Source organism: Myotis myotis, unplaced genomic scaffold (genome assembly GCF_014108235.1).
Source record: "Myotis myotis isolate mMyoMyo1 unplaced genomic scaffold, mMyoMyo1.p scaffold_m19_p_1, whole genome shotgun sequence".
NCBI lineage: Eukaryota > Metazoa > Chordata > Mammalia > Chiroptera > Vespertilionidae > Myotis > Myotis myotis.
In genome coordinates, this window is record NW_023416313.1 from 59,167,103 (window position 1) to 59,191,392 (window position 24,290).

Here is a 24,290-nt window from a genome sequence, read left to right on the forward strand (position 1 = left end):
CCTGATCAGCCCTGCTCTGTGCCTGATAGGGGGGAGCGCCCCAATCCCGATTGGCCCTGCTCTGTGTGTGACAGGGTGTGGCACCCCAATCCCCCCATGGGCCCTGCTCTGTGTGTGACGGGGTGGAGCTGAAACCTCCCCATCAGCCCTGCCCTGAGTGTGACAGGGGGGAGTGTCCCAACCCTCTGATCAGCCCTGCTCTGTGGGTGACAGAGGGCGGTGCCCCAACTCCCCTATCGGCCCTACTCTGTGTGTGACAGGGGGTGGCACCGCAACCTCCCCATTGACCCTGCCTTGAGTGTGACAGGGGGAGGCGCCCCAACCCCCCAATCAGCCCTACCCTGAGCGTGACTGAGGGTGGCATCGCAACCTCCTGATCTGCCCTGCTCTGTGCATGACAGGGGGCGGCATCCCAACTCCCCAATCGGCCCTGCTCTGAGCCCGACCAGGGGCTGCACCTAGGGATTGGGCCTGCCCTCTGCCACCCGGGAGCGGGCCTAAGCCAGCAGGTTGTTATCTCCCGAGAGGTCCCAGACTGTGAGAGGGCACAAGTGGGGCTGAGGGACACCCCCCCGCCCCCGCCAGTGCACAAATTTTTGTGCACCAGGCCTCTAGTATATATATAAAAGCCTAAGTGACCCTTACCACTGAACTACTGGTTGACCGGTCACTATGATGTGCACTGACCACCAGGGGGCAAACGCTCATTGCAGAAGCTGCCCCCAGAAGTCAGTTCCCTCCCACAGCCAACCTCCCGTGACTGGCCAATCCCCTGTGGTTCCTTCCCTTTCCCGCCACCCCCTCCCCACCCCGACAGCCCCCATCGGCCCTTGGTGCTAAACCATTCGTAGATGACCTGCTTCTGGGTCAGGGTTTCATATGTATCAGAGCAGCTCCCTCACTACAATCTATTGAAAGTCAGCCCTTGACACAAGAGTTTGTCTTGCTCCTGTCCTCTCCCTTCCCCGGGGGCTGCCCATGCAGCAGTGAGGGAAGGAGGAAGGGGGGAGGCAGGGAACCCCGCGGTGGAAGGGCAGCAGTAGCATCCGGCGTCTGTTCCTTCCACACCTGGCCCAGCAACCTTCGCCTCCTCTCCCGACCCTGCTGGTCCTTCAGGCTCCAGGCTAGGACAGGGAACCAAGGGTGGGTGGCAGTGGACGCAGCCCCTTTCCTAGGGGACCCGAGGGCCGGCTCTCTCCTCGGAGCTGCCAGCCAACCTCGCAAGATCCCTCTCCCTCTCCCCCTCCCCTGTGCACAAATTCATGCACCAGGCCTCTTGTACCACTAGATAACGATGGGTTATTTCATGTACAATTCAGTTCATTGTGATTTCTATGATGCTTTCTGTTGGAAATGATTTTGGCTGAACAATAATATGATGGCAAATGAAAAGACACCCAAAAACTTCATTGAATACATAAAACAAGATGCTCTTTTTAATGTATAGATAGGCCATGTACATTCAAAAGAAATTTAAGTAAATTTTTTAAGAAATAACAATTTTAGGTAGGCAATTGTAAGGAAGATAACGATCATGCATGCCAAGGCTACATGATTCTTCCACAGGCCCCACGGTGAGAGATCGATGCCCTGGTTTACCAAGAATTCTTCTCCGGTACATCTGAAATTCAACAGAAAAGAATATGACTGCATTCTTAGCTTCTGTCCAATTTTACTCAATATAGTTGCTGTTCCTTAAAGAAGCCTATAGATTACCAAGTCTGAAATAACTATCCCTTCATATATAACAGGTAACAGTCAATGAGTACTTACAATTCTGCTAGCTACCAGGATAAGCAGCCTGCATATCACAGTTTAGTTAACCCCTAAAACAACTCAATGCGTTGGATATTATATACATTTAAAAGATGAAGAGACTGAGGTTTAAGGAACTTAGCTAAGTCCACAGGGTCACACTTTGAACCAAGTTGCTATCCTCTCCAGATTCATTTGGCTCCCAATCTATGAACTGCTCTCTTCAAAGGCAGAAATGTTTATCAAGTAAATTTTCACTTCTCCTGAAAGGGAAATCCTCTGCTTTCACAGATGACACATAGGCCCTTACAAACATGGTCAAGGCTCTTTATAGAGCGCAATAACCACAAATCAGCCACACAAAGGAACACAAAACTAGGACAAGAGGTGGGGAAGGGCTTCCTGACTGTTGCACTCCCTCAGCTCTGGGACAAAGACCGGGATGAGCCTGGCAGACGCTCAGCTACAGGACATCACCGCAGGCCCAGGTATCAGGTGAGGCCTCGGGGAAGCTGGAGTAGAGCAGGAAGGAGGAGCCCTGCCACGGGTCAGATCAGCACCCGGTACTAAAAATAATGGGCACAGCCACCATTCTTGTCTGGTACCATTGCTGTGTGACTCCTGGAATTTAGCAGTGCTGAAAAATGTCACACCCAGATCAATAGAGGGGCTTAGTCAGGATAAAGAAACTTTCTCTTCCTCCCTACAGGTTTCCTGGCAATACAGTTGACCCCTGAACAATGTGGGGTTAGGGACGCTGACCCTCACGCACAGTCAATAATCCACATATAACTAGATTCTCCCATGATTTGACTACCAATAGCCTCCTGTTCATAAAAGCCTAATTGTTAACATAAACAATTAACACATATTTTATATGTTACATGTATTATAATTGCATGTTACCATTAGCGTCCTTACTCCCAAATTCCAAAGGTTCTTCCTTTACCTCCAGAAATCGTTTCCTAAGCCCATTTCTTCTAGGAATTACTTCTTCTACCTCTGTAATTTACCAAATAAATGTTCTCTTACAGTTTGGGTCTTGCTCTGAATTCTTCCCTAGCCAGAAGCCAAGTGCCGAGGTTGCTGAACCCAGGTTTGGTCCGGCCCCACTGGTCAGACACCTGGTGCCCTTCCCGAGGCCTACAGTATATGGGATACCATGACGCAGATTGCTTCGTCCCTGGTAAGCCAGTTGTCCTCCCCACCTTGGCTTGAAGGACATTACTGTGTTCTCTTTCCTCCTGCATCTTTTCCTCTGGCCATGGGGTTCTCTCTTTCTCTGTGGATTGCCGCACTGTGGGCGCATGGGTCAAGCACTGAAAAGCCATTAAGGTGCTCGCCGCTAAAAGACTCCGGTGACAGGATGAGTTGGTCACAGACTGGGCAAGTTTGCACTAGGCATGTCCATGTACCCACAAACACTGTGATGTCACAACAGGCCCTTCCCTGCGGCTTTCCCTGTCAGCTTACTAGTTACAATGGAAAGAGAGAGAGAGAGAGAGAGAGAGAGAGAGAGAGAGAGAGAGAGAGAGAGAGAGAGATTCTTGCCCTTTGGCTGGAAGGATGTTCTTTTCTCCCCTTTCTCTTCCTTCCTTTGTGTCTGAAGTTCAGGCTGACATTCTTTCAGCTTTTTTAAATCCTTAAGGTGAAGCTAAGGGTTAAGGGTTGAGAGACCCTAGGCTACAGATAAGGGTCAAGGTAACTAAGGAAGGGGGGGTAGGGGGGGCGGGGGGGGGAAATGGATGGCTGCTTTTTAACTTTGGCTTTTCAGTTGGGATTGCTTTCTTAGGGTCTAAACAGGACCTTTTGCTGGATAAATGAGAGCCTGCCATAACCTCATCCGGCTTGGAAAATAAGAGCCAGCTGGCAGTTTCCAATATTCCTAGAGAAGGCCGACAGGACTTGCCCTCTGGGCCTGAGGTGCTCTCTGGCTGGCTGGCCCAGCTAACATATATAGGTCACTAAGAATCTTCTCTGGTCCCTGAAACCAACTTTTATGAGAGCCTCAGGGATAACTTAGGGACTCTCCTTTCACTTTGAGGGGCATCTGCTGTCCTAGGCCAATGTCCCTGAAAGCACTCATACCAGCTCAGCCCAGTGGCCTTTCTCTGTCACACCAAACAGTAACCAAACGCATCACTTACATTGCAAAGTCACAGGTACTGTTTGCTGTGACATTGAGTCCTGGGCAGAAGTCTAGTCCCAAAAATTCATTATGTTGCAAAGCCTATAACACAAGGGGGAACAGGCAAGGTAAACAGGTTTGAATTTCAAAGCTTCCAAAGAATTACCACAATCCCATCCTCCTAGTTTAATTCTTTATTATTTCTGAAAACAAACCAAGCTTCACATTCACAGTCTTTGTCACACCAGAGCAGCTAAAATGACTGTTCTTGGTATTCAAGAGGCCTATGGTTAAAAGTTTGGCTTCTAATACAAAGGAAATAAATTATTTGGCAAACAGGGAAGACCTTTGGCTATATTACCCCACGGCACCTTCCTCCTCTCTCCCCAGTGTTGTAACCCCAAAACACTATAAACAAAATGATACAATGGTTCTCAGTGACTATTTTTAATTTATGGTAACATCTTTTGCACTGTTCTTGTTTGTTTTAATCAAAACAAGTTGTAATTCTTGGGAGTTGAAACTCAATTATTCTATATTAAGACAGACAGTTTTTAGTGGCGTTAGATTCTAAAGCCAATAATGGCTGTGAATAGTATGTGGTCTTCGTATGGTTTTTGTTTTGTTTTTTAATTTCCCTTGCAATATAAAATATGGAGTCTAGAAAAACAAACTGTAGTCGAGGCTCCCATCCTCTCGTGTATTTCGTTACTAAACTGAAAACCAACATTTTTTACATCAATTGGTCAATCTTCCTGCTTCACCATGAGTTATCTTCCCACCCTTCACCTCCCTCACTCAGGAAAGCCAAGTCTGGGGACCTGCGATGGTCAGGCTTCTGCTTGTCCCAGCTGGGGAACAATGGACTAGTCACAGGGACAGAAGAGAACTTACCGCATAGCCATAGCGAGGAATGCTCAAGTACTGAAGCCATGAGAGCCAAGGCACAACGGTTGTGAGATTGACCAACAGCCCTGAGAAAATCTACAAGAGAGAATCCCAGCAATCAGAACTGGGGGAGTGATTCATGAATTCTAAAGCTTACCCTCTTTAACCCCCTACAACCCTGTAGACATTTCTGCTAAGGCCAACGCTTTCTTAAAATTTCTTCCACGGCTCTAAAGGCTTACCATGTCCTCTTTGCATGTGTATTCCTCTCTTAGCCGAGGCTGTTTGTGGCTGTGAAGGAATGACAACGTATCTATGTTTCATTGAATGGGGAGATCCTTAATTGTCAAGGCTTTTACTCTCTGTAACAGCACACAATGGAGGGCTCACGGTCCTGACTGTTTTAATGATGCAACCACTGTGTTCCCACCAGTGGACACACCAGAACGTATCCTGAGCACCTGGTGGGCCTCTATACTTCCTTAACACAGTAAGCTTTCTGATCCACAGGGTTTGCATTCTATCTCCAAATGACTTTAGGAATAATTTGGGATTTAGAATGGATGCTTAAAATAACCCAAAGCCTAGATATAAAGTGGCAAGCTGCAGCATAAAATATGGTCAAGACCTTCATTTAAAGATACCGAAAGTAGCATTGCCATGAAGAGCCAGGAAGGAACGTTCCAGGAAGAGATGGCTACATAAAAAGAGGTTCATACAAAACTTCTCCTAACTGGCACTCTGGATGTGGGGATGGGCATAACAAGACAATGATGTTGGTGTGACTACATTTTTGTTGTTGTTATTCCTTACCCGAGAAATTTTTTTTCCACTGGTTTTTTAGAGAGAGTGGAAGGGAGGGGGAGAGACAGAGAAACATCAATGTGAGAGAGACACATTGATCGGTTGCCTCCCACACATGCCCCTACTGGGGCCAGGGATCTAGCCTGCAATTAAGGTACATGCCTTTGACCAGAATAGAACCCCAGACCCTTCAGTCCACAGGCCAACACTTTAACCACTGAGCAAAACTGGTTAGGGCCATATATTTTAATTTGATCTAACCAAGTGTTCAGTATATAACATCTCTTGGTAAAACACGATTTTGTATGTGGTTTTAAAAGTTTTATATAAGTCAACCAGGGCCAGGGATTAAACCTGCAACCCTTCAATGTGCAGGTCAACACTCTAACCATTTAACCACACCAGCCAGGGCAAAGGATATTTTATTTATTGGATGGCATTATAGGAAAATTGTGCAAGGTTTATCACTTTCTCAATAATGTTTAGATTGGTAGTTTTCAATGGCCAGACTGCTATTTACAAATTTTTCACGGCATCTACTCCTACTCTAGCAGAAAGGATACATGTAGTAAGCAAATAGGCTAAGTGTTCCTGTTTACTTGATGTAATATAGGGAAATGTGCTAAATCGACAATTCACTACCTTTTTTTCATTTCATGGAACATATTAACTAGGCTCTAAAATTCTGTGGCACACCAAAAAATATGTTATATTTTTTGCCTATCTGACAAACAAGAAAAAACAGGTATAATTTTGAGTCATTCACACCAGATGGGTATTGTTGTGTTGGCTGTGGTCATTTTTTTATTTTATAATATAAGGGAAAAGAGGTCAGTGCCCCTGATTAAATAGTTGGGTATTGTATGTTGTAAAAATTCTTGCATCCCACCATTGTGCCTTTTGTGGCACGCCTGTTGAAAATCGCTGTACTAAGTGGTTCTCTTCACCTATGCAAAAGTTAGGGCATGTAAGATTAGGATTAAGTAACCATTAAAAAAAAAAAAGGTAACCAGAAATATATTGATATAAGAGAATGTCAAGGGCCAAAAAGGAGGGGACCTAGTATTATGTGGACTTTGGAATATTTCACTATTTTTAAAACACTCCTTTTCAAAATAGAGGAGTGACCATGCCACACACTGTTCTATTTCTCATGGAGCTTAGCTTCTCCCTCGGAAAGTATTTGATCCAAACAAACCCTCTCAGCTGCTGGGGAAATCAGCCAGCAGTTCTCTAACACCAGCACGGAAGTCAGGCTATGAACCTGCCATTTCTATGAGGGAAACTTCCAATCAAAATTCTTCTAGTTTTGCCCTGGCCGGTTTGGCTGGGTGGTTAGAGTGTTGGCCCATGGACCAAAGGGACGCCAGTTCAATTCCCAATCAAGGACATGTACCTCAGCTGCAGGGCAGGTTCCATCCTCTGCCCAGGTCAGGGAGAGTGTGGTAGGCAACCAGTCGATGTGTCTCTCTCACCTCTCTCACCTCTCTCTCTCTTTCTCTCTCTCTCTCTCTCCCCCTCCCTCCCTCCCTCCTTCTCTCCCTCCTCTCTCCCACCCTTTCCCCCCATTCCATTCTCTCTTTAAAGATCAATGGAAAAAATATCTTGGGGTGAGGATTAAAAAAAAAAAAGAAAAATACTTTTCTGGTTTTGAAGTTCCCAGTCATCAAGGTTTCACTGTATGTCACCAAGAAGCATCTTTTAAAATCTTATTTGTAAAAAAATGTTAACTAAAGTTATAGTAACTAGATTAGAATAGTAGCAAAAGAGGCTGGGTAAGGTCGAGAAAAAGCTGGTACATTCTCTAATATAAGTTATATTTTAACATATGGCTTCCTTAAAGCTAAGAGTCCCATTGACAAAATCCTCAAAGCAGGTTTTCCATGACAGGTAAACTTTTGGGAAGGAAGGAAGGGAAATAATTGCTTCTCAGAGAAGCACAGTTCCTACTCACCATCATAAACACAAAGGAGATGGTCATGAGAAGGGTTGCTATGGATACCACACTCTGACCTGCTGCTATGGCCAGTGCCATAGAACTGGCTGCATAAGCCACCATGATAAGGGAAAACATCATGATGAAGAAGGCCTCCACCTTCGGTTTCAATCCTGAGGAAGGAAAGAGGAGGTTAATCCAACCACCTACCTCACTGTGTATTGGGAATTGTTTATTGTGCAAATATTTTGAGAAACAGTTATCAGAATGAAAAGTTCATCCTCTATCCAACAACTACCCTGAATCACCAATTTCCTTGCCCCCCATATAACTGTACAGATTGATTCAGTTTTCTTTTTTATACTACTGCATAAGCACTGTACAACATAACACCTGCGCTCCCTGTTGCGCAATTATTACCAATTTCTGAGTGCCTGAGGTGGGGGGCTGGAGGCTACACACATGGCCAGAATTCTACTGCCTTCTCGCTAAGAAGGTAACTTGTCAAGAGCACATGCTTTCCCCCAGATATCACCTTCCTCGCAGTTTGCTGTAGCAGTGACAGTGAAGAAACTGGGAGATCAGGATCCCATGACCTCCAAGCGTTTCACTCTCTGAGGGAGTGCTGCCTGGTCTCTGAGACAAATACCACAGAGCTTGGGATTGAGGGTGGGGTTAAATGAAGTTTCACAAAACTACTGTATAGCTATAATGGGGCACTAATTACGGGTCATACACTGTAGTGTGTATGATATTGGAGCAGCCACAAGAACACTAATCAGGAGCTGAGGATCCAGGTTCTATGCCTAATTGTGTATGGCACACCCCTTATTTGTAAAATGGAGGCTTAAACTCAATCAGTGGATCTTGTCCTATAGTGCTTTGTCAAAAAACATATATATGTATATATATACATGCTTGCAAAAAGAAATTAGTTTCCTCTCACATCCAAGACTACAGAAACATAATTTTTACCTTATTGCTTACCTAACAAGAAATATGTTATACAAGTAAATATAACACTTGGTAACATCCTCATTGGTAGTAAATCAGATAGGAGTTTCCCAAAGAAATAAGATGACACTCTGTAGTATCCACTGATATATTCATGCCTAAAAAACAAAAATACACACCATGCATCCCACTTTAGTTTAAGAAGGCACAGGCTGGATGATTAAACCATTTGCTGTTCTGATTTCTGCTGCCAGCAGGGGTCTAACAACTACAGCTTCTCACATCCTCCAGGTTAACCCACCACCTTCACCCAGTCGACATCAGGCACCATCTCAGGGGCACGCCTCCCCTGAGACCTGGTTCCCGAGAGCTCTGTGCAAGGACCCCTCTTCTCAGTCTAGAATTCCCTCCCAATGCCGCCCTCTTAGCCCTCAGGACCCCCACTCCAGGTAAACACGTCCTTCCTCTCCTCCCTCTCCTCTGACTGGGTTTCTGTGAAAAAGAACTTCAGTAGCTGCTCTCAGTGGTCACACAGGCTTTGCTTTCTCCCCACTTCTGACTATGAAGAAGGTGGTGCTGCTATTCTCCATGCTCCCCAAGCAGAGCTTTGGGTCACTAAACCTCCTTTCATTCTCATGATGAAGGAAAATATGGTACTTCTTCCTTCAGTGATCATACCTCCCAACTTGTCAGCTATCAAATCCTGTTTTCACCCCAATGAAGACCTAGGTCCCTCCTCTTTCTGACCTCCTTCAGTGAGTCCAAACTCTTCCACAAACTTTCCTTCTTTTCCTCTCTAACAATTCTTTTCCTCCAGCTTGTAAATATGCAAATCTCTTTCAACTTCTTGTAAAAGATCCTTTTCAGCCTCTATCTCTTACATTCTCTGTACCATTGCCTTTGCAGCTATACCCTAATCTTTAAACTTCCTTTTCCCTTGGTCTCATGATTTCCCTCCCAGCTCCAGGCTGCTTTTTCTCAATGAACACTGGTAATCCCAGGGACCAATCCGTGGCCAACTTCTGGATGTGACCAATTTGATCAACAGCCCTGACACTGGACAGCGCCCTTCCCTGAACAGAGCCACACTCACATGAAGAGCTTCTTCTCCACCACGAAGAGCTCCACGGCTGTTATGCTGCTGAAACACTGGTTGGTGGTCAGGAAGAAGAGCACCCCAGCTCTGCGGTGAGAGAAGGGGAAGAAAAGCACTGCGTCAATTACACATTCTTAGATCATTCCTACCTGCTGAACTGTTCCTCACATGATAAATGTCAAACAACTGTTCAAGTTAGAACAGTGAGGGAAGGGAAGTGTGAGTCCCCACAAGTCTGTCTCCATCCCACTGTACCACAGTGGTGCCCCAAATTCACAGCCCTGGGTAGCCATGGATTGAACCGTCTCCCCCAAATACCTATGTTGAAGCCCTCAAGGTGATGATATTTAAAGGTGGCATCTTTGGAAGGTAATTAAATTTAGATGAAGTCATGGGGGAGGTCCCTCATGACAAGATTAGTGCTCTGAGAAGAAAAGGGGGAGACATCAGCGCTCTCTGTGCCATGCCAGGACTTAGCAGGAAGGCAGGAAGCAAGAAGAGGGCCCTCATCAGAAACTGACCATCTTGGCACCCAAATCTCCAGAATTGTAAGAAATAAGTTTCTGTTGTTTAACCCATCCAGTCTGTGGTTCTTTGTTATGGCAGCCAAGGTGACGATTACCTGGGTCATAAAGTGCTGCCACCTTTAATATCAAGTAACAAAAACACAAGTACCACACTAACGCATGAACAGAGAAATAGTCAAGTAAAGCCTGCAAAAGTTTAAAGCCTCTCTTAGCCACTTTTTAAAGCAAAGAAGGAACTAAGACAATAGGATGCAAAATGGAAGAGTGGAGTGGTATCTCTAGCAATACCTCCTTATATACATTCACCACACAGTCATTAGAAGAACCTTCGTATTATCCTGGACAACCCACTCCATGCTTTCCAATGTGCTCAAAATGAAAGCAAATCTCAGTAAAATAATTAAGGTCTAAAAAGGAAAGTACTCAGTCTATCTACACTTTGATAAAAATATAAATTTTATGAAAGCATGCCCACACACCTGAAACAGTGTTGGGCTTCCCTGGTATGACCAAACAATTTAATTAACATTAAGGATGCCAATTGAAACTAGGAGAGGAAGTGGCACATTATGTAAATCCAAGGGTACAACCCCAGAAACAAAGAGTCTATAGATACTCATTGTCTCTACCAACAATAATCTATATATATAAAAGTCTAAGCAACTGAATGACCAGAATGACCAGTCGCTATTACGTGCACTGACCACCAGGGGGAAGACATACAATGCAAGAGCTACTCCCTGGTGGTCACTGCGCTCCCACAGTGGGAGCACCACTCAGCTGACAGACTCTTCCCGGCAGCCCACCGCCCGTTGGCAGCCACTCCCTCAGTAGTCCTGCATGTCCAATCTCTGGAGAACAGGCCAGGCACCGACAGACCAGTGCCACGGCATGATCCCAACAGCACAGCTAGCCTCTTGGAAGTTGGCCTCAGACACTGCGGCCACTTCCCCTCCCTAGACACTCTGCAAGGAAGAAAGGATATAAAAGCAGCTGCCAGGTGACTCCCAACAACCAGCACAAACGTCAGCAGGACGGATCCAGATTCCAGGCCAGCAGAGACATCCCACTGCCCACCTAGAGGGCCAATAGCATCTTGCCCCCTACCCCCCACCCCTCTTGGGAACCAACCCATGCATGAATTTCATGCACCAGGCCTCTAGTAATGATAATAAAGAACAGAACGTAGGCAATAGTCTGATTTCAAAGTAAGTGTATATACAATAATGAATAAATGGGAAATAAACAGGCCTCGTACACAAGCAGCTATGCAACTTTTTAGAATTAAAAAACAAACAACAAAAAAAAACACCTAATATCAAAGGAAAAGCTAATATCAGAAACATGGGACATGGCAATATTCTGCTCAATTTGTTAATCGAACAACACAATAATGTCAATTGCCGGGAGCCGGTCCATGCTTGCTGTTTCAAGGGACCTGGCATATATGGCATACTGTTCTTAATATGTTTGCTCACCTTCTTGGCACTATGTGTTTTAACCAAGGTCTCTGAGAAAGGTTGTTTCCCCAGGTAGGGATTTTCCCCTGAAGTTAGGGAGGGAATAAAACCTCTTAACTAAGTGCCAGGTGGGTAATTAATCACTTTAACTACGAACAATCATGCTTAAGCTACATAATCTTTACTCCCTGGAATGGAGATAAGAAACGCCCTAACCTTTGAAATAGATATTGATAGGATTGGAATCAACTGGTATAAATACAGATGTAAGAACACAGAACTTAGGAGACAGAACCTAGGCACAGAACCTACACAGAACCTTCTCTAGAGACAGAAGAACTTCGCTGGAGAGAACATGGCAAAAAATCCTGGACAGAAACTGGCCTCAAACCTAGAGACAGAACCTAGCGAGAGAACATGGCAAAAGATCCTGGACTGAACCTGACTACAGAAATTGGCAAGAGAACCTGACTAGAACCTGGTAACTGAACCTGGCTGGAGAACCTGGACAGGACCTGGCTGGAGAACCTAGCGAGGGAACATGGCTACAGAACCTGGCTGGAGAACCTGGAGAACCTAGCAAGAGAACATGGACACAGAACCTGGCTGGAGATCCTAACCAGAACCTCTCTGGAGATCCAGACCAGAACTTGGCTGGAGATCCTGGCTGGAGATCCTGGCTAGGCTGCTGATCAACTGAACACTGTCTCCGTGTCATTCCTTCTTCGCCGACTCCATCCACACCTTTGGGGACCCCTGGACCTGCTGGGGTTGGACCCCAGCAGTCAATAATGAGTCTGCACTAGCAGATAGTGAAATTCCTATTAAATCATAAAATAATTTATTTTATAGTAAAAACAGTTTTTATTTTTAAAGAATTTACTGTATTCTGATTCTGCCTCTAGACTTTTCCAGCCTGTTGTCCCACCCCAGATCCTGAAAGAGCGGCAGCCACCAGCCAGATTTCCAGCTTCCAGTTGGCCCTGCAACCCACTAGCTAGATTGGCATGTGCCAATAATTGACTCTATCCTGCTGCTCTTTCTCCTGATTAATAAAGGTAGTAGTCAAGGGGAGATTGCTGATAGCAACCAAGACTTCGGTTCAGTCCTGAACGGGTTTTTCCAACAATTGCAACTGAGTTTTACTTCAGTCCCTAGTTTTGTTGTGCCACTAAAAATGTAGACAAACCATAATTGCTTAATGTATAACATCACTTCCTAACAGCCCCTTCACTTCTCAACTTTGGACATTAAAAGGTGAGCATTTAATGGTGATTTTTAAAAAGTACAGTAAATAAAGTTTAAAATTTAAAAACAAAACTGCCTGTCCATTGTACAGATTAGAGTAAAAACAGACAGAGCCTCTCCCTGGAATAATTCATTCCCAAAGAAGAGAAGCAAAGCATTGGCCTCCAGAGAAATTTCAACTGATGAAAATCTGATGGCAAACTTCAGTCAATTAAAATAAATCCAATGTTCTATTTCTATAGAAACAGCTAAAGCTCTCCTTTATTTATCTGGATTCTTCTTCTAAGATCTTCCATGGCTAGAATTGCAGTGCCTCTTTAAATTAAAGTTAAGGACAGGTATCCAAATGCTTTTTTCCAAATGCTTCCCACTGCACAACACAAAAGGTGCAGAGACCCCGATCCTGTGATCAGTTAAAATATGGCATCTGTAAAGGCACAAGCCATTAACTACAAGCCAGTTTGGAAACTGCAGGTAAGAGCACAGCCCTCAGGAAAGGGTAGAGAGAACAATGGCATAGCTCTGAAGAGGCGCTGCCATAATAATCTCATTGTAGAATGACACTATATGATTCCATCCAGGAAATATATTTTTTTGAGTGAGAAATTTTTATGCTTTTTCTTTCTTTCATAAACAATCACCCTTTTCTAGACCTCAGCATACATTCAACTAAAGCCACTGAAACTTGCGGCAATAGCAAAATGGGGATAATACCACCCACCCCTCTGGGCAGGGGAGTGACCTGAGACCATGGGTGGAAAGCAGGGAGCACAGTGCCTGACACAAGGCAGCTCTCGATACCCAAAGCACAGGGGACTCTGCTGTCTGCAACTCGCTGAGCACCTGTACTCACATATGTCACGAGCCCATTGCAAAGTCTTATCATGAAACAATATTTTTAAGGGCACAATGTGACTGGAACTCAGAAAGGTAAACTGAGTAAGTGCTAAGCATGTACCACAACCACATACATGAAGAGCCTAATATCCAAGTAAAAACCAATTTAAAAAGTAAAAGCTAATTTCAGGAGCATGGGACCTGACAATAATTCAGATCAATTCGTTAAGTCTTACATCTAATAGTAGTACAATAATGTTCACAGTGATTCTGAACTAGTAGGTAGTGAAAATCCTTCTAAATTACAAGAATTTATCTTATTATAAATACTTTTTGTTAAATATTTTAATGTATTCTAATTCTTTTCTGGTAGTACTCCATACTACATCAAACAAATAAAAAAAAAATAGAATGGACATTAACTCAGACAGCAAAACTAAAAAATGGATAAATGCCGGGGTCCAGCCCCAGCGGTGCAGGGGTTCCCAAAGGTGTGGACAGAGTCGGCGAAGAATGTTCTACACGGAGACAGCGTTCAGAACTCTCTAGCTCTCCTTAGTCTCCGTGGATCTTCCTGTGCCTGGCTGAGGCCACAGAGAAAAAGCCCGAGGCAAACTGAGCCTTTATTTTATAGTCAGAGGTAAACAAGGTAGTGGTTACCAAGGTTACACTGTTCTTGTGAGTTTCACTTGTTTACACTGTTCTTGTGAGTTTCACTTGTTTTTGTTCTTGCTGCACTTCCCTCAGCCCATTAGCTTCCCAGGTAAGATCTAGGGAGCGTCATTAGGTCAAGCCTAATTATGCTTAGGAGGACTGTGCCCTCTAAGCTTGGACTTGTTTGTGACTTTGCCAACAGGTCAGTCCGAGGCTTAACCCTATAGCAGCTCCCCACAGATAAACTGGACTAAGAGAAAATTTAAAACTGTATGTATTAAAGGACACTATCAACAGATAACCAACAGAATGGGAGAATATATTTACAAATTTATATCCAGGAAGGGTTAATAGCCAGATATATAAAGAACTCTTACAGCTCAACAATAAAAACATCCAATTAAAAAAATGGGCAAATGGCTTGAGTAAGCATCTTCCCAAAGAAGACATATAAAAGGCCAATAACCACATGAAAAGATGCTCAGCATCACTAATCACTAGGGAAATGCAAATCAAAACCACAACGAGATATCAATTCAACCAATTAGGGTGGCTATTATAACGGGGGAGGAGGGGGAATGACAAAAATAAACAACAACAAAATAAAATACACACACACACACAAAATAACAAGTGTAGACCTGGTTGGGGAGAAATTGAAACACTTGTGCACTGCTGGTAGAAATTCAAAATAGTGCAGCTGCTACAGAAAAGAGTATGGCAGTTCCTCAAAAAAATTAATAGAATTATGAAATGATCTAATAACTCTACTTCTGGGTTTATATCCAAAAGAATTGAAAGCAGAGACTCAACAGTTTTTACTTATACACCCATGCTCATAGTAAAATTATTCACAACAGCCAAAAGGTAGAAACAGTCCATATCTCCATGGACAGATAAATGAATAAACAAAATGTGGCGAATAAAACAAGAAAACAAAAAAATTACAAAGGTATATTATTCAGCCTTTAAAAGGAAGAAATTGTGACACAGGCTACAGCATGGATGAACTGTGAAGATATTGTGCTAAGGGAAATAAGCCAATCACCAAGGACAAATACTGTATGAGATACCTACAATCGTCAAATTCACAGACAGAAAGTAAAATGGTGGTTCCCAGGGCTGAAAAGGCGGGCGGTACAGAATTGTTCAATGAGTGCAGAGATTCACTTTGGGAATGTGGAAAAAATGTTCTGGAGTTGGTTGGTGGTGATTGCACAACAATGTGAATGAAATGAATGTCACTGAATTGCACACCTAAAGCTGGACAAGAGGTTAAACTTTATGTTCTGTATATTTTACCACTATATAGAGAGGAAAATTAAGCCTCCTCACAGCTTTCAATTCACTGGATTATCCTATTTGTCAATTCATCTTGTATTTGTCTGAAAAGCAAATTCTTAATGGAGGCTCATTACCTTGGAATAAGTAACAGCACTTTTTAAAACCAAGATCCAAATGTACTTACCTATTCTGGATTCCTGTAGGGTCATTTTTTAGATCATAGAAAATGGCACCTATGACCAGTCCCAGGATAATTGTTACGATTACCTTTTCAAAATGAGAAAAGAGTTTCAATTAAAGGTAAAAAACTTAGCACACCATTTATTATTACAAATATATATGGCTATATAAGCAACTCACTCCACTGAGATAGACACTTTAAATGGCTTGACCAAAATCCTTGGGAAAATATAAAACAGTAGATGTTATTAGACTGTCTTCTAAACTAATATAAAAATATCTGTTGTTGGGGAGAATGAAAGAGAAGGAAGTAGGCTATTGGAAAAGCTAGATTCCTCCGGGGGCTTCCAGGCACTTCCAGTTCAGGGGCCAGTTCAAGCTGCTGGGCCTGGGAATGCCACAGAGACCAGAGAACAGCGCAAGCATCTAGCAAATGGTTCAGGAAGGAAAATAAAATTCAAGTGGCTAAGAGTTCTGGCCTGAACTCTCAACTTTTGTACTAGAGAACATTCATTGTTTTATAATATTTCAAGAGGTTTAAGTGAAAACAGGATATCTTTATTCTTAACATTAAAAGCAAATATATCCTTTAAAGCACACATAGCAACATTTCTAACAATGGAATTCTGCTCAATTAGGAAGTAGGGGTAAGCAGGGAACCGCCTTTCCTACCGAGGGGAGTCTCCATCCTCCATGGAAAAATGCATTGTCACTGTCAACAAGGCACTCAGCCAGCTTTCTCTGAGGGCACCGAGTGCTTCCATTACCCATTCTCCGGTCACTGCTTCTCCAGCAACCACAGCCCTTAGGGCCCACAGCTCGCCGTGTAGAACTCAGCTGCTGATTCTTTCCCACTCTTACTACCTTCACTTAGTCCCTTTGATGAGTCCTAAGAAGACTGGATAAACATCACTGCTGTTCTTAAGACTGAAAAAAATGTCTCATAAGGACACTTCTATAAGCAAAAGGTAAAGGGTTTTTTATGATATAATTTACTTGAGGATATTCTACTTATTGTGCTTTAAAATTATATTAAATATGAAAGATAAGAAAGTCATCAAAAGAACATATCCCAGTAGGTATCTTGAAACCTTCCAAGTAAAAAACACAAAACAACCTCAGTCCTACATCTGTGCAATGCTATCAGACTTGAAGTAACTTGCCAAGCACACTCTAGGTGTGGAGCAAACCAAGTTGGAGAACAGGACCAGGGTCTGTGAAGACTGATTTGTGAAGACCAATCTAGAAAGAATATGGTTAGAGATGGCCTTTAAAAATTCCATTGCTAATAAGAAATCTGACCAAACTATTTTATCCTGGCATATTTTAATTACCCTCAGAAAATACTGTACTTCATGTCAACAGATCACGCTTCCGAAAGAGGTGATGATGACATCATCAACACGTATGCCTGAGCATGTATCCAAGTCTACAGTTTCACACAGTGCTACTTTAAGAATACTCTGACTTTTAAACTGGCCACTCCACATGCTTTGTTTCTTTTGCATTCAAACTTGATATTTTATACTAACAGATTATCAACATTATCATTAGGATGTTTTCTATCTTTTATATTTAATATAATTTTAAAGCATCTACATGATTGATTCTTGAGTTAAGAAAAAGAAAACAGACAGAGTAAACATGTTGCACTATGAAACACGCAAAGACCCTGTCTGCGTATCTGTGTATCTGGCCTCTATTTTGTATAGAAAAATAAATCCCCCACATGTGTGAGTCCATCTTTGTTCAAATGTATTTACCAACATTTCTCAAGGTAAGCTCTGAGGGATGTTTATGGCCAAAACTAATCCAAAGTCAAATATTTAGTATGCTTATAGAAATAATGAATCTCCAAGAGATATGGTAATGTTTTTCAAATCAGTTTGATCAGAACAAACTTGGCACATTAAATGAATATTAAATCTTCTTTTTTTTTCTTTTTTTTTTATTGCTTAAAGTAATACAAAGGGTATTACATATGTGTCCATTTTTAAATCTTCTTATACAGACAATTTATTCAGTCCAAGATCTTCCAAATACAACCTCTGGTTAAATGTATTATCAGAGGCAAAGTCTGAATAGTTTAAATGATTAGTTCAAACCTAAGTACAGCTGCAAAACTGCTATAAGACTTATCAGCAGGAGGCCATAAAACATCTTTATAGCTACACATTCAAACACTTAGAGAAGCAAATGACATACATGCAAGTTTAAAACCCAAAACTAAGGGTCAGAGAGCTAATTTCTGTTCAGTCCATGAGATGACAGCAGCTTTTGCCATTTTTAAAAAAATATATTTTTACTAGAGGCCCTATGCATGAAATTTGTGCAAGGGGCTCAGCCTGGCAGCCACGGTGGCTGCCTCGGCCCTCGCAGCCCCAGCTTTGTTGGGAATGTTAGCATATTATGCTTTTATTATTATAGATTGATTTCAGAGAGGAAGGGAGAGGGAGAGAGAGATAGAAACATCAATGAGAGAGAATCATTGATTGGGTTCCTCCTGCATGGCCCCCACTGGGGATTGAGCCTGCAACCCAGGCATGTGCCCTTGACTGGAATTGAACCCAGGACCCTTTAGTCCACAGGCAGATGCTCTATCCGCTGAGAAAATGGTAAACCAGCTAGAGCTTTACCATTTTTTTAATTGTTAAAGAAAGAGAAAAAAATATTTTTGACACATAAAATTTATAGAAAATTCAAATCTCAATATCTACAAATAGTTTAATTGGAGCACAGCCATTCTCGCTTGTTTATGAATTATTACGGCTGCTTTCTGCCTAAAATGGCAGTTGACTTCATGACACAAAGACCACAGAGCCTGCAAAGCCTAAAACATTCACTATTTCGTCTTTATAAAAAAGTTTGCCTACTCCTGCCCTAAGCTAATATTCCAGTATTCACAAATCTGAACAAGAGCTGTACGCCCCCCCACCCCCACCCCACCCCGCAGTCAGATGCTCAGAGATGCAAGGTTCTATGCTTATTCTATGAGATTGCCAGGGCTCTGAACATGGTTAGAATGTCTTTTGTGGAACTGAGTTCACTGAGGAGGGAAATAGGCTGAGCATGTGACCTGGAGGTACTAGGCCTGGGGTTTGCCGCTGAAGGGAGCCCAGCACCAGAAGATGCGGAATCGTGGTGCAGCAGAAATAGCTCCACACTCCAGTCACGCCCTGCCCAGAGCTGCCATATATATGACTTGGACAAGACACCTTAAAAACACTTTTAGAGGCAAGAGAAATTGAAGTTGTTTTCCAAGTAAAAAAAAATATGATGCGTAAATCACACTAAAGAATGAACTCCATTACAGTGTCTCACTGTTGACCATTGAGTAATCAGGTTGACCTGATTCACCAGACTTGTTTCCAAATGACAGCAAATCCACTCTAAAAGAATAGACATTTACACTTGGTTGATAGTACACAGAAGTGCTCATGTTCTGACAGAAGTGCGAAATAACAAACATGCCTGGAGCAATTAGCAGTACATCTCAAAGAGGGATCGAGGCTCTCGGTATTAATACTTAAAGGGCAACAGTACTGAAGTAGGAAAATTATGATGCATGTGGTAAATAGTCAATAATGGCTCATAACAGCCAGCTTTGTGTCATCTGTAGGCAGTCAACAGAAATTCCATAATGGGTAATAAAATTAACAGAAATAGTTCTCTAAAATCATTTTCTTAGAGAAAAACTAGAAATACTAGGGTTTTATATGACAGTGGGTTTAAGGATAACAAAAACCATAAAGGAGTAATAATCAACAACTATCAACAGCACCAGCCCAAAGACGAAAAGAACATTATTTCATCTTAATAAAGAGAAATTTAATCTGACAATGAATAGCCTTACTTAGTGGAAGTCAAGTTTGCTTACTACCTTTGTATTCATTGCAAAACAATTTAGGTGTCTAGTGCTCGCCTAGAATAGAATCCCTAAATGCAGATGAGTGATAAGGAACAGCATTTGGCTTTGGCCAGTGTGGCTCAGTTGGTTGAAGCATTGTCCTGTGAAGTGAAGGGTTGGTGGTTCGATTCCCAGTTAGGGCACATACTGAGGTGGCTGTTTCCATTCCTGGTTGACACATCTGGAGGCAACCTATCAATGTTTCTCTCTCTCTCTCTCTCTCTCTCTTTCTCTCTCTCAACCTCAGGTGAGGATTGAAATATATACATAAATAAAAAAATAATGAGCAGCGTTTGCACACAGGCTCTCCTCTCAGACAGCGGCGGCCCCTCCCACACTCAGGTGCACTCACTGACATCCAGGTGAAGGCTTCCCTGATCACCTGATTTAAAATGCAAACCAACCCCTCTCCCCTCTCTCTCCTTCCCCTTCTCCTTTCCTTCTCTTCCTTTCTCCACTTACCTGCTTAGACTTCCTCCATGGCCCACTCTTCCCTCTGCCACGCTATATATTTTATTTCTGTATGAGTTTAACAGCTGTCTCTCCTCAAAAGAAAGTATGCTCCAGGAGCGCAGGGATTTTATTTTTACCCATTTTGCTCACTACTGTGTACAAGCTCCCAAATGCTGCACATGATCGATAAAAACTTGTTGGATAAATCAGAAAATGAATGTGTGCAGCTACCAGGAAACCACAAATGTGGCCAAACAATTCCTTTACTTCACCATTTTGCGAAGGGGGGGGGGGGTCAGAGGGAAGCGGGGGTTACAAAGATGACCTCTTATAGCTTGTCTAAATCAACAAAATATCTGAATTAGGTAGTCAAAAAACAAACACTAAAAAAAAAGTTATCCACAGTTAAAAACTTAACTGTGCTTTGTTTATTCTATTGACTATTTCCATATCCCAAGTGGAGTGAGGTGGAAGTATTGAACAGAAGAAAAGTATAATCTGCAATAGACTATATCAGAATCTAATTCCCCACATGAGTATTTCACAGCATAATTAGAAGAATCTGTCTAGGTTACCTGAGCTATGGAGGCCTGGGGATTACCCAGTAAGTTTTTGAAGGAGCGCTTGGAAATCCATCTGAGTTGATGACAGAAGGAGGTGGCATAGGTGATCTCCTTGAAGGCTACGCTCTTCTTCTTCTGTTTCTGACCCCCTGAGAGTTGATCTAACTCAACTTTCGTTTCTCTGAAGAAGGCAGAGTTGACATAAAACTCAGCTAGTTTTTCTATGAGTGGCTTATCTCTCTTGGAAGGCTCTTCGGTCTCCTTGACTTGGAATAAAAATGGACAGGGAGAAACATTAACAAAATAACTGATTTAGCCCATTTTTCTGGAATCCATTTCTTGGATTTTTCCCTAACACCTTAATTATAAGTTTAAATATAAAAATTATTGGACCTGTCACTGCTTTACACATTAGAAAAACAGTTAATTGCCAGACTACTTTCATAAACTTATAGAGCAAACCCACTGATAACTATAATATTTGTACTCTGATTCTTTTAAAATAAAAATCTTACCACAGAGAGCTGTATTTCTTAATATAAAACCTGGTCCCTGCTTTCTACTATGTACAAATGCATAAGTAGCTAAGTTTCTTCTTTCAAAACAATGTATTAAAAATGAGCTTATTTTTTATGAAAACTCCCCTTAGAACTGACACTATCATATCACAGCACTCATGGGCAACAAAATCTGTGTTGACTGATGCTAAAGACTGAATACATGTGTTCCCCCAAAATTTATATGCTAAACTCTATCCCAAATGTGATGTTATTTGAAGGTGGGGACTTTGAGGAGTGGTTACATCATGAGGGTGGAGCCCTCCTTAATGAGATTAGTGCCCTTTTAAAAGAGTCCCCTCTCCACTTTCACCAGGCAAGGAAACGGTAGTCCAGCTATTAACCAGGCCCTGGGGCCCCAACAGACAACAATCTCCTAGCACCTGAGCTGTGAGAAATAAATGACTATTGTTTAAGCCACCTGGCCTGTGGTATTCTTATTACAACAGTTCAAATGGATTAAGACAACTGGTATCAGAGGGCATCATTAAATTTATATGCTATATAAATTCACAAAACTACATTTCAATGAGCTGCCATACTGCTGAACTTCAGGCAGTTCAATTAGGCAATAATCTGTGACTCTTGACAGATTCACATACCTTCACCATCTTCGACCTCTCTGTTTAATACCACAGCAGAGGAGTCTCCATTAATGACATCCAGGAAGAAGTCTGCAGGGTTATTATAGGGCTCACAGTGGTGACCTACAGAAGAAGGCAACCCAGGCAAATAAGAAAAACAATATATATGTTAAAAAAAAAAAAGCTGCAACTTGGACTAATGCTCCTTAAAACAAGGCAACATGCAACGGCAACTAAGGCACGGCAGGATCGTGTTTGGGAGAAGCCAAGAGTATGTTCTGCTCTCTGGGATCAGCTAGTGACTACCTCAATGCCAGTACCCACTTTAGCAATGACTGCTTCTCCACCTACTGAATTCAGGTCCAAATTATTACCCCTTATGCTGCTATAGTTCCAGCAAAGAGAACAAATCACCAGAGCAGCACTCTCAAGAGGACATGCCCAGCATGGCACACCTGAACGCTTTACCTTCACTCCTTGTGCCTGTTCTTCTGAGCTCCACTTGGCCTATAGTCTTCTCTCAGATTCATCTCCCCTACAATCCCCAAACGCAAGTATCCTTGATTTTAAGTAACAGAGATTATACAAGAACAATTTTTAAAAGATAGCTAGGGAATATTTAAAACTATAGTTAGGGACATAGAGCATCATCTACAATAATATCAAATATCTCTAAAATGAAGCAGACTGCATGAGTCGTAAAAAAGTAATTATAGCCTGATCAGCATTGCTCAGTGGTTGAGCATCGACATATGAACCAGGAGGTCATGGTTTGATTCCTGGTCAGGGCATAGGCCTGGGTTGCAGGCTCAACCCCCAGTTGTGGGGCAGCCGATCAATGATTCTTTCTCATCATTGATGTTTTTATATTCTCCCCCTCACCCTTCCTCTCTGAAGTCAATAAAAATATATTTTAAAAAATAAAATAATAGCCGAAACCGGTTTGGCTCAGTGGATAGAGCGTCGGCCTGCGGACTGAAAGGTCCCAGGTTGGATTCCGGTCAAGGGCATGTACCTGGGTTGCAGGCACATCCCCGGTGGGGGATGTGCAGGAGGCGGCTGGTCGATGTTTCTCTCTCATCGATGTTTCTGACTCTCTATCTCTCTCCCTTCCTCTCTGTAAAAAAATCAATAAAATATATTAAAAAAATAAATAAATTAATTAAAATAATAATAATAATTATACCTTGTCATCTGAAATAGAACCAGGCAACCCAGAACTGTCATAAATATTGATCCATTAAAGTAAGACTCAGAAGTAGTCATTCTATTGACTGGTAAGTCACTCATATCCACTCAAGGACTAAATCTTCAATCAAATGTTACTACAAAATTAAGCAGCATCTCCATAAATCCTCATAAAGGCAGACCAACATCCCATGCAGGGGGGAAAATGATACAGCTTGATCTATTATATATATGGTTAAGAAGACAAATGATTTTGGGGGAAAGGGCGGTATTAGGCCTTTCCAAAAATGTTCAGTTAGACTAATAACTGATTATGAAGCTAACATATTGAACTGTTAGGAAAGGGGCACTAGAGCTGGTAAGCAGAACAGTATAGGCTCAGTAGAAGTAGTCCTACACATACACAAAGTATGCATGCATATTCAGACAGGACAAAAAAGAGACCTAAATGATAAGCCAGCAGTGCAAAATGAAGACAAATTCTAGCACCAAACTGACCAAAGATGGTCTGGAGTGGTGGAATCCATGTTATCTCTACTCAAAGATCAAGCAGCACTCTGACCACCTCTCTGCTCTCTTCCAGGATTCTATTAAGGAAGGATCTCACTGCATGAAAAGGTGACCATACCAGCTGATGCAAAGTATCCCAAGGCCTCCTGAGCAGGCCCATGGAACATCAGTTTTCCTGAGGCCAATAAGGTGAGGCTATCAAACAACTTGAAGATGGAGTAACGAGGCTGATGAATGGAGAAGATGATGGTTCGTCCATGTTTAGACATCCTAAGGTAAACGTGAGAAAATAATGAGTCATTCAACATCTGAATCAAAAAAAAGTTTATTCCTACCTTTAGCTAATTTCTTCCTGGTTCAACTTGATTTTCTCTTACTAACATCATACCTCATATTATCTCTCTGATAGTTAAGGGATCTATATTCAACCCTGTTATGAAAGACTGAAGTTTCCTTTTTTTCTTTTCTTTTTTTTTTTTTTTTTTTTTTTTGGCTATGTACATAGGATGCTTTATTCTCCAGAGCGATACATGCTACAGTGGGTTGGGCTTGCACCGATGTCCCCATATGTACAGAACGGCGTAAAGTGGGTCTCTGACAAGTCTGATTGGCCTTGATGTGGAAAGGCAGATGGGGAGGATGGAACCAGGGATGTGTTCAGTCCTGTGCTGGTTCCAGTCTGGACTGCAGGGTCTAGGCAGCGTCCCAGGTGGTCACTTCCAGGAAGGGGATGCTGCCGGGCTTGGAGGGTCTTCTGTTCCATGTCTTCTCCTGGGC

The 24,290-nt window shown here is 42.5% G+C and overlaps 1 protein-coding gene across 6 annotated transcripts in view; it reads right to left on the reverse strand.

Annotated features, from left to right (window-relative positions):
- Positions 1–1,409: 1,409 nt before the first annotated feature.
- The window catches only part of ABCG2 (ATP binding cassette subfamily G member 2 (Junior blood group)), a 140,417-nt gene continuing 117,536 nt past the window's right edge, over positions 1,410–24,290 (reverse strand). For all 6 annotated transcript variants that reach the window (XM_036339321.1, XM_036339314.1, XM_036339336.1 and 3 more), the window contains 10 exons: positions 23,632–23,783; positions 21,834–21,938; positions 20,687–20,940; positions 15,756–15,838; positions 9,559–9,648; positions 8,499–8,623; positions 7,530–7,684; positions 4,778–4,867; positions 3,903–3,985; positions 1,410–1,621 (listed from right to left, as the gene is read on the reverse strand). In XM_036339321.1, coding sequence (XP_036195214.1) covers positions 1,474–1,621; positions 3,903–3,985; positions 4,778–4,867; positions 7,530–7,684; positions 8,499–8,623; positions 9,559–9,648; positions 15,756–15,838; positions 20,687–20,940; positions 21,834–21,938; positions 23,632–23,783 — 1,285 coding nt within the window. In that variant the 3' untranslated portion in view covers positions 1,410–1,473. The remainder of the gene's footprint in view (positions 1,622–3,902; positions 3,986–4,777; positions 4,868–7,529; positions 7,685–8,498; positions 8,624–9,558; positions 9,649–15,755; positions 15,839–20,686; positions 20,941–21,833; positions 21,939–23,631; positions 23,784–24,290) is intronic.